The sequence below is a fragment of the Microtus oregoni genome, unplaced genomic scaffold (assembly GCF_018167655.1).
Source record: "Microtus oregoni isolate MIOR12 unplaced genomic scaffold, Mior012 000071F_ref0000514, whole genome shotgun sequence".
NCBI classification, from domain to species: domain Eukaryota; kingdom Metazoa; phylum Chordata; class Mammalia; order Rodentia; family Cricetidae; genus Microtus; species Microtus oregoni.
The window spans coordinates 360,458-372,990 of NW_024543978.1; the positions used below are offsets into that span (position 1 = coordinate 360,458).

Sequence of the window (12,533 nt, forward strand, 5' to 3'; positions counted from 1 at the left end):
GAGGGCCAAAGCAGAGGTCAGGAGCACCTTCTCTGTAACATGGTAAGTAGACCCTATCCCATGGCTCCAGGCTCTCCTGCACTTTATGCTAGAAAACTGAAGATAGATTATTCTTTCCAGCTAGGTTTTCCCAGAGGAAGAATTTAGGAATACTGTGAGAACCTGGGTAGAAACCAGGTCCTTCCTAGGAGGGTTCTACCCAAGTCCAACCAGGATGATTGGTTCTGGAGAACAAATCAAACCAATATACATATGTGTACAAAATCCAGCTGCCTTAGCAGGGATTAAAGGCATGAGGGACTAACAAGTTCTTTTCTTTTTTTTTTAAATATTTATTTTTTTTAGAGGAGTGGGAGGAGTGGGAGAAGGGTGGGAGGAGGGGGAGGGAAATGGGAGGCTGGGAGGAGGTGGAAACTTGTTTTTTGTTTTTTTTCTTTTTCTTCCTTTTCTCAATAAAAAAACCAAGTTCTTTTCTTTATTCTGGACAAAGCATTTAGAAATGAGGTGTCAGAACTGAGGAGGGGTATTCACAGCTAGATCAGAAAAGTGGAAATGAGGCCTCAGCCCACAGGGGACCCAGCAGGGGCTAACACCAGGTGCCATTTCAATGCCAAATTCATGAACAGAATTAGGCAGGAATCACTAATAAGACACACATCTGGTCTTCAGTGAAAACATTTATTTTAGGTCAACATTTAGACAGGTCACCATGCGGAACCACCACAGCTTTCAGCTTGGCCCCTGGAGGCACACCAAAGTCAGGTAGCCTGGGCCGACAGCAGTTTGTGCTCTGCTCTATCCGGACTTCAGTAAATGGGTAAAACTGGTACAGGCTTTCCATGCACTTACATTCAGCTCTTAAAAATTGTCTTTAAATTAAAATTTCTTCCTCCAACTTAGCATAAGACAGTTCCCTAGAAAACCATCTCCCAGCAGCACAGCCTATGGGGCACTGGACACAGAAAGCCCCTTCCCAGGCTGTCCTCTGCGTGCACCTTGATTACTGATTTCAACAGGTGCTCATAAATTGGTTTTAGTGTTTCAAGAGAGGAAAGCTTCTAGTTATGTGCTAGACCTCATATATTCGATGATCGGGTGAGCTTGGCATGGTCCCGAGGGATATATTTGGTATGGTCACCCTTGTGACCAACATACACAGCTGAAGCCAAATGCTGGCCAGGGCCTATGCAGTGCAGTGCATTCAAGTACATGTACCTGTCTGTACATAGTAAGTTTAGGGTTTCCTTTGGTGTTTTGCCAAGAGACCCTACCCCTGCCCAACACTTGAAGAAACCACAGGCTGTTTTGGAGCCGACTTTTATTGTACTTGTTGCTTTGCCACCAAACAGCAGCATGACAGGCCTGCCGCATGATATATACATATACACATATGTACACACACCAACACACACCACAGCCACACTCACAGCATGTGACAACACATACTGTGCTTGTGAGGATAGTAAAGATGTAGCTTTGCTATTTCTGTAGGAGGAAACTGAACCAAAATAAAAGGAACAGGCCAGTGCTGGGACACATGGGTTCACAGCTCAAAACCCTGGGAAAAGAATGAGATCAGACATGTTTTACACTGTTCACAGCTATCCTTCAATAAAAGGTGCATGGAAAGCCAAGGAAGATGGTCATGGCCCACCAGTTCTCCGTACCACAGCACCTAGACTCTCCAGGGACAGCTTGAATGATGGAGACTACCAGCTGCAACAACGGCAGCTTCTTTGCACAAGATTTACCTGGAATAAAAGTCATGGGTCAGCAGGACAAGGGGCACTGGGATTAGTAAAACCTGGCACCTGAACATCTGAGAAGAGACTTGGCTTTATGATTCGGGAACAAGCCCAGTAACCAACAATTTTGGGAAAGTTTCCTGCTAACCACATTAAGCACTGATTTCTTTTCCTAACAGGTCCCCCATTGGGTGCTGGCTGTGTTAACTGAACATCAGAAGACTAGGAAAGGTTATAAACATTGCACAGAATTATCTAAAGTAATTTAAAAACATAGTCAAAAGGAAGACTAGGAAAGACCACATCATTGGGCACAAACAGAAATCTACTCTAGCCTTGTGAGATGGGTCCCCAGGGTCAGAAGCGGTCGGCTTCTGGTTCTTAAGGGGGATTCACTGCACTGGATGAACTTCTTTACATTTAATAGTATTTGGTCAGGAATAGTCAGGCTGATCCTAAGACTCACCAGTTATGCTTAGGTCGGGGCAAATGAAATCAAGGAGACTTTAGATCAACTCAGCAAAACCCTGCAAGGGAGTCTGCGTTCAGGGATAGGTCAGGGAGTTCAGTGGCCTTGGAATCACTATTATCACCTTGAAACTGTTGCACGTATTGATGGTTTTAAGTTCAACATGATTTACTTAGCTTTACAAATTCAAAAAGATACCAGGTTCGACCTCTGTGTTCTCACCCAACAGCACCTGGCTCACTGGGATGTAAGAGAAAGGGCCACAGAGCCGCAGGCAGGAGGACGTGCTACCAGACTGCAGCTTTCTACTCATAACCTGGTTCCTGGCCATCATGGTGAAAGGGCACCAACACTAGGGTGATGATGGGACCAGCACCCCAGATTGCCCAGTGGCCTCTTCTTCCTTTGTTCCAACAATAGACCCAGCAATGAATTCTCAGTTTTTGATTGGTTTTTTGAGACAGGCTTTCTCTGTGCAACAGTCCTAGCTGTCCTGAAATTCATTCTGTAGACCAGGCTGGCCTGGAACTCAGAGATCCGCCTGCCTCTGCTTCTGGAGTGCTGGGATTAAAGGTGCGCCACCACCACCCCGCTAATTTCTCATCCTTCTACTAAATTTATTTGAGTAGGGGTCTTACTGTATAAAGCCCAGACTGGCCTGCAACTCAAGATCTTTCTACCTCAGCCTCCCTAGTGCTGGGATTACAGGCAAGTCCCACTACATGTAGCCATAGGTCTGATGTTTACAAATTATTTCTAACTCAGTATGATAATGAATATCCCTAAAATCCTATAAAGAATAAAACAAACTTACAAACCCATAGTAGGACTTTGAAGCCAGCTTCTGGCTCATGTAGTTCCCCTGTAGGGTCAGCTGGGAACCCTGGCATCAATGTCTCTCTCCCAGGACCTGGATAGGCACCCTCAATCACTGCCAAGTTTGCCCTCACAATGCTACCTCTTGCAACTTCCTGTCAACCTGATCTGATCCCTGAAGGCCCTGGTGAGCAGGGGCCAGGAGGTGGATGGTGGCTTTGGAAACACATGGTGGTTTGTCTGGGCCACCACATGAGCTTTCTCCTTCTTCCTCTGTACTGGAAATGCGGACGGTCAGTAGCAGCCAGCAGAAGGTTCTGGAGGAACCTGGCTCACTTTAGTCTGGCACAGCTAATCCAGCTAACTGTAAAAGGGGAGGGTGGTTCGGAATCCCTGGTAACCACATTTTCCAACTCTGCCCACCATGGTACCTGTGACCAAGACTGGAATACTGACTGGAGAGAAGTTCACAAAGTAATTCTGTGGCTTGCAGCTGGCATCCCAGGTCCAGTAACTGTCACCAAAGCTTCCCTAAAAGTCAACCCTTCCGAGTCAGGGGCACCAGGAACCCAACACTCCAGCACTGCCGGAGGCATTGATGATGACAGGTGGAAGCGAAGGCAAGTGGGATGGATGGAGCTCTGGCAAGCACAGGGAAGAGGTTCTGATCCTGGGCACTCACTCTTTATAAGCAGCTATATGCCACCCACAACTGGACTCAAAGACTTTCTGACTATGGCTAAGTGGCAGGTGCTACCATTTGTGGTTCTTAAAGTCCCCCAAAAAAATAAAAAATAAAAATTAACAAGGTTGGCTTGAAGGAATGTGGAAGATGACCCAGGAATGAGGAAAGGAGGCTGTGGCCTCGTCAATCCAGCTTTTGACCTGGAAAGGTGCAGAACAGAGACAAATGATTTCCCACACACCAGCAAGGGACCGGCCGCCAATGACAGGATTTCAGTCCACAAGGCCAGGAGACCCAAGACAGACACACTACAGCGTGTGCTCTCCCTTTCAGAAGGGCATACCTGCGCTCTCCACAGCAGATCTAACAGGAACATTGGGCAAACGACAGGTGCTGGAGCTGCCGGGAGGATAGGGCCCAGCTCCCTCCTTCACAGGTGAAATCAGAACCCTGTCTGCAGCCTTGAGAATGAGATCAGAGCCATGAACTAGACCATGTCACAGGACACAGAGGCCAACATGAAGATGTAGCTCCAGGTGCCTACCTGACTCCTGTAAGCACAAGGAGACAGCTGAACCTCACTGGACCCACTTGGCTGAAAACCCAAGACAGCACTGCCATCCAGTTAATTCAGCCCAGCTGCAGCGCATCCACAATACAGACACTGAACATAACCCATACATGCTATTAAACAAAAGGATAAAACAGAAGAAGACCGTAGCTACACTGCTTTAAATACTGCATGCTACGCACTTCGTGTATCAAGGATTGACAGATGGGTGGGCTTAGAGGAGGTGGGAGGAGCCCTGACGAGCCACAGCAGGTCAGGCTGACGGTTGCCTCCCCATCTCAGTGACTACAGTTCATGATTCTAAGGTTGCAGTGGCCAGGTGCTGATTCGTCCTCTAATCACAGCCTCTCCTGAATTTAGTTGAACCCGTCGGTGTGGTAGCTGGGGTGGGAGTCAGCCGTCAGCTGGGTGGTCTCTGTGGCAGATGCTGGCTGTATGACAATCGGTGTGTCTGTAGCCTCTGAAAAGTAAGCAGGCAGCCTCATCGCACAAGGGCAGCAGCCGTATTGTGTGCCCACCGACATGGTCCTTGCATCACATCATTCGACCACCTGGACAGACACTCGGGAGAGGCTACTTGCAGACCTCCACCCAACACACTTTCCTCAGGTCACACCAGCCCCCGGCCCTCCCCACCTGCCTGTCACCCTCCCCACCTTTGGTCCCTCAGATCTACGGCTACCACAGTTCACGGGCAGGAACAGCTCCCTGCACCTGCTTTACCTCAAGTGTCCACGTTCACACCTCAACAGTCCCAGATGCCACCACAAACACTCTCGGCACAGTGTCAGTGCCCTCCTGTTTGACAAGACAGTTGATACCGTTCAGGGCCAGTGCTGACTCCACCCCACACTCACAAGGTCCAGGGATGGGCACTCACCCCTCTCATCAGACTGCAGCTGGGCCTCCAGGTCTTCAGGCGATACGTAGAACTCCGTCTCTTCACCCTCAGGTGCCTTGGGCTTGCATTTCCCACAGCAGCAGTTAAAGCAACAGCACAAACAGCAGCAGCAGTAGCAGCAGGTGAGGAGGCCACAGACAACAAACAGGGCCTGGGAAAGAGAAAACCAGCACTGTACAGCCTCAAAGGCCCAGAGGCCATAACCCCACAGAGAAAACAGGACAAGAACTGCAGAATAGACAGCTAATGCTAAGGTATCTAGCTTTCAGGAGAAGGTATAGACAGAGTGAACTTGCAGGGAGAAGGCAGGAAAAATAGAATAATAAGTAATTTGTAAAGAGGGGACTGAGCACAGGCTGCCATGAAGTTCTATTGAATCTGCCTGCCTTTCTGAACTCAAAAAGGTTTAACTTTCCCTTTTGTGTCCCTCCCCCCTCCCTCCTCCCTCTCCCCCTCTCTCTTTAATTCAGATGTTGGCCAGAACCCAAGTATGCTTTCTCTGGTACTTTGGGCTTTCTTACTCTTTCTCTGAAGTCTTACTCCCAACTTTCTGTAATGCAGTTTGTCTGCTGGTATGTAGCTGACTTCCATACCTACCCAAATGGCATAGCTCTCTCCCTCTTAAATTCCCCTCTACAATGGATTTCTCTCTAAAACTATAAATATTGAAGACTAACCTAAGGGTTACGGCACAGGTCACTCTGACTTTGTACATGGCTGACAGTTGCACAGCACACGCAGGACAGCTCGACCAGAAACCGTGTCAAGAGAAAGGAGACACAGATCTTTCGGTGCCTGCAGTCCTACTAAGCACTAAAGTTTTCAATGCCTTCAGGGTAGCAGCTCACACTGACTGCTGCCCCATCCTCACCTTGGCCCACCAGCTGGAGAGTACGAAGTAGGTGTTGACGTTCTCTTCCCCAAATTGCTCGGCCACATAGAGCCCCAGCGAGCCGTACTTGTCATATATGTTTCTTTTCGTGGCATCTGTCAGGATGGCGTGGGCGTTGTTAATCTCCTTAAACTTGTCTGCAGCCTCTGGGTTATCAGGGTTCTTGTCAGGGTGGTATTTCAGGGCCAGCTTCCTGTAACCAAAACCATTTCCTGGCTCTACCTTGGTCTCACATTCATCCATCAGAGTCCAGGGGAAGAGATGCTTACCCTTTAGCATTTCAGTTTTCAGCTTTCCAGAGATCTGGCTCATTAGAATGAAAAGAAGTCTCTGTAATTGCTTTGGGGTAAGCCTCCCCCCACTAGGATTCATGCACAAGGGAGTCCTGAGGTACTAGGGTAGGAGCACAGCTTATAGCACAGACTTCTAACTTTCAAAGGGAAATCCTACTGTTAACCCCTGGTGTCCTGATCAGCTAACTGCATATCTGATAAACAGTGATGGCAGGAGTGTACACTGATGGCATTCTAGTCCAACACAAGTAGACGACCACAGGAATACCTGAGGTGGAGAGCCCCCTGACCCCTTTAGGTTACCGTATAATATTGTACCTAAAAGCTACATTCTTCAAATCCAGTAAGTCACAACAGGATAGGAAAAAAAAGACCTTGCTGGGCATGGTGGCCTTTAATCCCAGCACTCGGGAGGCAGACGTGGGCGGACCTCTGTGAGTTCAGGCCAGCCTGTCTACAGGACAGGCTCCAAAGCTACAGAGGAACTCTGTCTCGTAAAACCAAAACCAAAACCAAACCAAACCAAACAAACAAAACAAAACAAAAAAACCCCACAGATACCCTTTTTGCCTTTTCCTCCCAAGTGTTAGGATTAAACACTTTGATCCCAGCACTCAGGAGGCAGAGCCAGGCAGATATCTGAGTTCAAGGCTAGCCTGATCTAGCCAGGGCTACACAGAGAAACCTGTCCTGGGGAAAGATGAAGAAAAAAAAAGTCTGTCAAGAAAAATGTATGTTATGGTTCTTGGGGAAAGTATACAAGAAAGCAGATGAGGATTTGTATTTTTCCTTAAAACACAGCTGCTTACCGGTAGGACTTTTTAATGTCATCTGAGGTTGCATTCTTGTCTAGCCCAAGAACATGATATAATGATTCCCCGGAGGTAGAGAGTGAGCGCTGCCTCTGGTCAGCCATGTTAGATTAATCTACAAAAGAAGATAAAGGAAAATATGAAGAAAAATTGAAAACCGGTCAGCAAGATACTCAGTGGATAAAGGCACCGCTGTCATCCTGACAAAACTCACATGGTAGAAGAGGAAAATAACTCCTAAGTTACCCTCTTATCTCCTAAGTGTGCTGTGGAATTGTGTCCCTCTTCTACCTCACAAATAAATATGTGGGGTGAGTATGTGTTAAATATTATAATCCCAATCACTACAGCAAAATGCAAAAAGGGGCTGGGCTGATGCAGCTTAGTGGCAGATGACTTTCCTAGTATGCATGCACACTAGGCACCAATCAAAATTGCAAGCACACGTACACCCACACACACAGAGCAAAGAGGTATATAGCTACAAAGGTTAAAGAAAAAAGCAAAAAATTATGCTGGATGTGCTAGTACATGCCTGTGACCCCAGCTATTGGGAAGGCTGAGGCAAAAGGATCTAGTTTGAGGCCTATCCTTATGTTAATTTAATTTTTTAAATATTTATTTATTTATTTGTTATGTATACAATAGTCTATCTGTATGTATGCCTGCAGGCCAGAAGAGGGCACCAGACCCCATTACAGATGGTTGTGAGCCACCATGTGGTTGCTGAAAATTGAACTCAGGACCTTTGGAAGAGCAGGCAATGCTCTTAACCACTGAGCCATCTCTCCAGCCCAAGACCCCCATCTTTAAAAACCCACAACAAAACCTTAAAGAAATGGAAGGAACCAATATAATATGAACAAAAGACGGACAGAGGAGGAGTGGACTGGGAGGGGGATAGATGGGAGGTAGGGGAGGGAACAAGACAGAGAGGAGGAAGGGGAAACTGGTCAGTAGGTAAAATAAGTGAAAAAATGTAAATTAAATAAAAATAAAAGTCAAAGCGGGGGAGGATTGCTCATGATAAAAAAACAGTTAATGAGCTTTTCAGAAACCCTTCAGCAGCTACTCAAAGCAAACCCTGGAACCCAGGTCTCTGTGGTGAAGAAACTGGGCCCTGAAATACACCTTTAGAAGCTACTTGGCCATTTCTGTTTTCACTAATTACTTCTTTTATTGACAAAACGACCCCTGTATCTGTTCTCAATTTCATTTTTTTAAAGATTTATTTATTTATTATGTATACAACTTTCTGCCTCCATGTATGCCCACACGCCAGAGGAGGGCACCAGATCTCATTACAGATGGTTTGGAGCCACTATGTGGTTACTGGGAATTGAACTCAGGACCTCTGGAAGAGCAGACAGTGCTCTTAACCCACTGAGCCATCTCTCCAGCCCTGTTCTCAATTTCAGAAGTGTGCCCAGAGAACGGTTTGTTTTGTTTTTTTTTTTCTAGACACGGTTTCTCTGTTTAGCTTTAGAGTCTATCCTGGAAGTCTCTCTGTAGACCAAGCAGGCCTCAAACTCACAGAAATCCACCTGCCTCCCAGGATTTAATTCCAGGATTAAAGCTGTGTGCCAACACAGCCTGGCTGTGAGATGTGGTTTCTCTGTGTACCCCTGACTGTCCTGGAACTCTGAGATCGCCTGCCTTTGCCTCCCAAGTACTGGGATGAAAGGCGTGTACCACGCAGACAGGCAGTGGTGGTGCAGACCTTCAATCCCAACACTTGGGAGGCAGAGGCAGGCAGATCTCAGTGAGTTCAAGGCCAGCCTTGTCTACAGGACGGGACTGTCACACAGATAAACCCTGTCTCAAAAAACAAAACAAGGTGCACATCACAGCCCAGTGGTTTTTGCCATGTAATAAATCAATAGTGTTTCACATGAACACTTCCACCTATCGCCAGAACACTGGTTAAGAATCATCAACATCAGCCAGGTAGTGATGGTTACAGGAAAGGCTCCAAAGCTACACAGAGAAACCCTGTCTTGAAAAAACCAAACAATCATCTACATCCATGTTTCCTGAACTGTCATTCTTGAGATTCCAAATAAAATAGTCCTTCTTACTTTTGCAGTGTTTGAGTTTAAACTAAATAACAAAGAAGAAAGAAAAAAAAATCGAGAAATTAACAAAAGTTGACTTTTTCTTTAATATTTGTGTGTGTGTGCCCACATTCATGAGACTCTGGATTCTTGATCCCCGGTTCCTGAAGCCAGTCTGAACAGGTAGAAGACCAACTTGTGATTGACTTACTCTCAGGCTTATGCAATGAAGTTCTGAAGCTTTCATAAAAACTCAGATTAGAGAGAGACTGCACACTAGATAGAATATGAGATGGCTCTCAGGAAGGTGAATAAGGAAATACTCAAGAGACACAAGTATCTTGCTTGGAACCAATCAGAAGTTCACCCTATGCATTAAAGTATTTTTAACTGGGGCTGAAGAGATGGCTCAGAGGTTAAGAGCAGTGCCTGCTCTTCCAAAGGTCCTGAGTTCAATTCCCTGCAACCACACGGTGGCTCACAACCATCTGTAATGAGGTCTGGTGTCCTCTTCTGGCCAGCAGGCATACACACAGACAGAACATTGTATACATAATAAATAAATAAGAAAAAAAATAAATAAAAATAAAATAAAATATTTTTTACTTATGTATGTGTGCATCTATGTATAGATAAGTGCCCCGAGAACAGGTAGGTTCTGTGGACACTAGAGGCAGTGGATCCCCTTAAAGCTGGAGTTACAGATGGTTGTTAAACACCCAGAATGGCTGCTGGGAACTCAATTTCAACAAATGAGCCTTTTCTCCATCCTGGGAATCTTTCAAAGTATGTTTTTGGAGGCATTAGGAGGAAAAGAATCTCAAGAGCAGGCGAAAGAGTCATAGATACACCCGCTCCCACTGTTAGGAACAGCCCAAAAATACCAAGCTAGCAGCCATAACACACACACAGGACCTGGTGTGGACCCACGCAGGCCTGTGCTTGCCATTTCAGACTCTGGGAACCCATTTGAGCCCTGTTTAGTTAATTCAGGGGGCCATGCTCTCCTGGTGTTCTCCATCCCCTCTGACTCCTACCCTGACTAACTTCCTGCCAAGAAATCAGAAAGGCGAATAAATGGAAAAACCAAATTGACTGAAATTGGCAAAGGGTGAGAAAAAAAATATCTAAAGAGCTTTATGTGTTAATAAAATTTAATTTGTATTAAAAACCTTGTCAAAGGAATGAAATTATGTTATCATAACAGCTGAGTAATAACTCTATCAGGTAAATGCGCCACATTTTCTTTATCCATTCTTCACTTGAGGGACATCTAGGTTGTTTCCACTTTGTCTATTATGAAAAAAGCTGCTATGAACATAGCTGAGCCAGTGTCCTTGAGGTATGAAGGAGTGTCCTTTAGGTGTGTGTCCAGTAGTGAGATAGCTGGATCAAGGTAGATCAAGTCCCAATTTTCTGAGAAACCATACAGATTTCTATCATGGCTGTACAAATCTGCACTTCTACCAGCAATGAAGGAATGTTCCCCTTGCTCCATATCCAACAGCATGAAGTGTCATTTGTGTTTCTGATTTTGGCCATTCTGACAGATGTAAGATGGAGTCTCAGAATCACTGATTTGAATTCCCCCATGGCTAAGGATGTTTAACATTTCCTTAAGTGACTTTCGGCCATTTGAGATTCTTCTATTGAGAATTCTGTTTAGATCTATACCCCATATTTTAAAATATTTAAAAATATTTGGTATTTTGATGTCTAAGTTCTTGAGTTCTTTATATCTTTTAGATACCAGCCCTCCGTCAAATGTAGGGTTGGTGAAAATCTTTTTTCATTCTGTAGGCTGCCATTTTGTCTTTTTGATAGTGCCCTTTGCCATAAAGAAGCTTTTTAGTTTCATGAGGTCCCATTTTGTAATGGGAGACTGTGTTTTGCTTCCCGGCTGCCCAAACCCAAATAATCACACAAAAACTATTAATTACAAAGCTATTTGGTCGATGGCTCAGACATGTTTCTAGTTAGCATTCACAACTTAATTAATTCATTTCTATTAATCTATGTATCAGCACAAGGCTGTGGCCTACTGGTAAGGTTCCAGTGTCTTTCTCCTTCAGCAACTTCGTGGCATTTCTCTGACTCCACCTTCTTTCTCCCAGCATTCAGTTTTCCCACCTAGCTCTATTCTACTCTTCCATAGACCAAAACAGCTTCTTTGTTAACCAATGGTAATAAAAACATATTCACATCATTCACAGAGGAATCCCACATCACCATTTATTAATTGCTGTATGGCGTGGTCTTCTTGTGGGTCTTCTAACAGTAGAAGCAGAGTCTCTGACTCTGTTGCCTGCTTCTGGGACCCTTTCCTCCTACTGGAGAGAAAGTGTGAATGGGTGATGGCAAGGGGGAGGTGGAGGAAGAGGGACTAGAGGAAAGGAGGGAGAGGAAGAACTGTCAGGATATAAAAACAAACAAACAACAAAATGATGAAATTGTAATTTAAATATTTTAATTAGCTTTACTTTCAATTCTAAAACTGAGCAACACTGTAAACTAAAAGTTGTAAAGATGGTGTAGTCCAAGCTAGCTTTGTGCTCAGACTCCTGCTTTAGCCTTTAAACTTTTGGGGTTACAGGCATATGTCAACTTGCCTATATAACAATAGTTTTATAACAAAGGACTCAAAAGAAGCAGAAACAAAGGGATAGGAGCATAGAAAAATTAATCATTAGTAGATATAGGATTATTAAAATCACTTCTATAATAAAGACTGTTATAGTCCAAGACTGGGTATTCTTCTTCGATATTCCTTCTTATGTTCCACTGTCCTCCACTCCTTTCTTCCTTGATGCTCTGAATTTCTGAATCAAGGATGCTTAGCATATACAAAGTGCCTTGGTTTAGCTCTGAGCCAAGCCAAAGCAGCCAGTCTTAGTGGGGATAATTAAAAATAGAACCAGGAAAAATAGCAATACACACCCACTAGAAAGGCTTAGCCAGTTTATTCACTGTGAAGTGAGAACTGTGTCAGTTAGCACCATGAGAACATCACAGACACATTAAACTCAAGTCTTTAGACCTGTTGTGCCATATAACCCTCTACCTACTAAGCCATCTTGCTGGACCTATGTAGGAATACTATAAGACAACAATAAAAATATAGTCTAAACATATATGAGCCAGCAACAGTCAATTACTGCTATTATCAAGTATTATGTACTGTATACAATTACGTGTGTTCCATTTTCTTGTGAGAGATGTGCAGTAAGTTTATTTACACCAGCATCACCACACATTCAAGAAATGTGTTGCACTGTGATGCTTCAATGGCACAAAT

General features: G+C 44.8%; 1 protein-coding gene across 3 annotated transcripts in view; it reads right to left on the bottom strand.

Annotated features, from left to right (window-relative positions):
- Positions 1 to 1,301: 1,301 nt before the first annotated feature.
- Positions 1,302 to 12,533, bottom strand: part of Dnajc5 (DnaJ heat shock protein family (Hsp40) member C5) — a 34,642-nt gene continuing 23,410 nt past the window's right edge. For 2 of the 3 annotated variants that reach the window (XM_041641718.1, XM_041641717.1), the window contains 4 exons: positions 7,182 to 7,299; positions 6,059 to 6,272; positions 5,167 to 5,338; positions 1,302 to 4,746 (listed from right to left, as the gene is read on the bottom strand). In XM_041641718.1, coding sequence (XP_041497652.1) covers positions 4,643 to 4,746; positions 5,167 to 5,338; positions 6,059 to 6,272; positions 7,182 to 7,288 — 597 coding nt within the window. In that variant the 5' untranslated portion in view covers positions 7,289 to 7,299 and the 3' untranslated portion in view covers positions 1,302 to 4,642. Of the gene's footprint in view, positions 4,747 to 5,009; positions 5,085 to 5,166; positions 5,339 to 6,058; positions 6,273 to 7,181; positions 7,300 to 12,533 lie in introns of all 3 variants that reach the window. The other variant, XR_005973386.1, reaches the window with a different exon arrangement.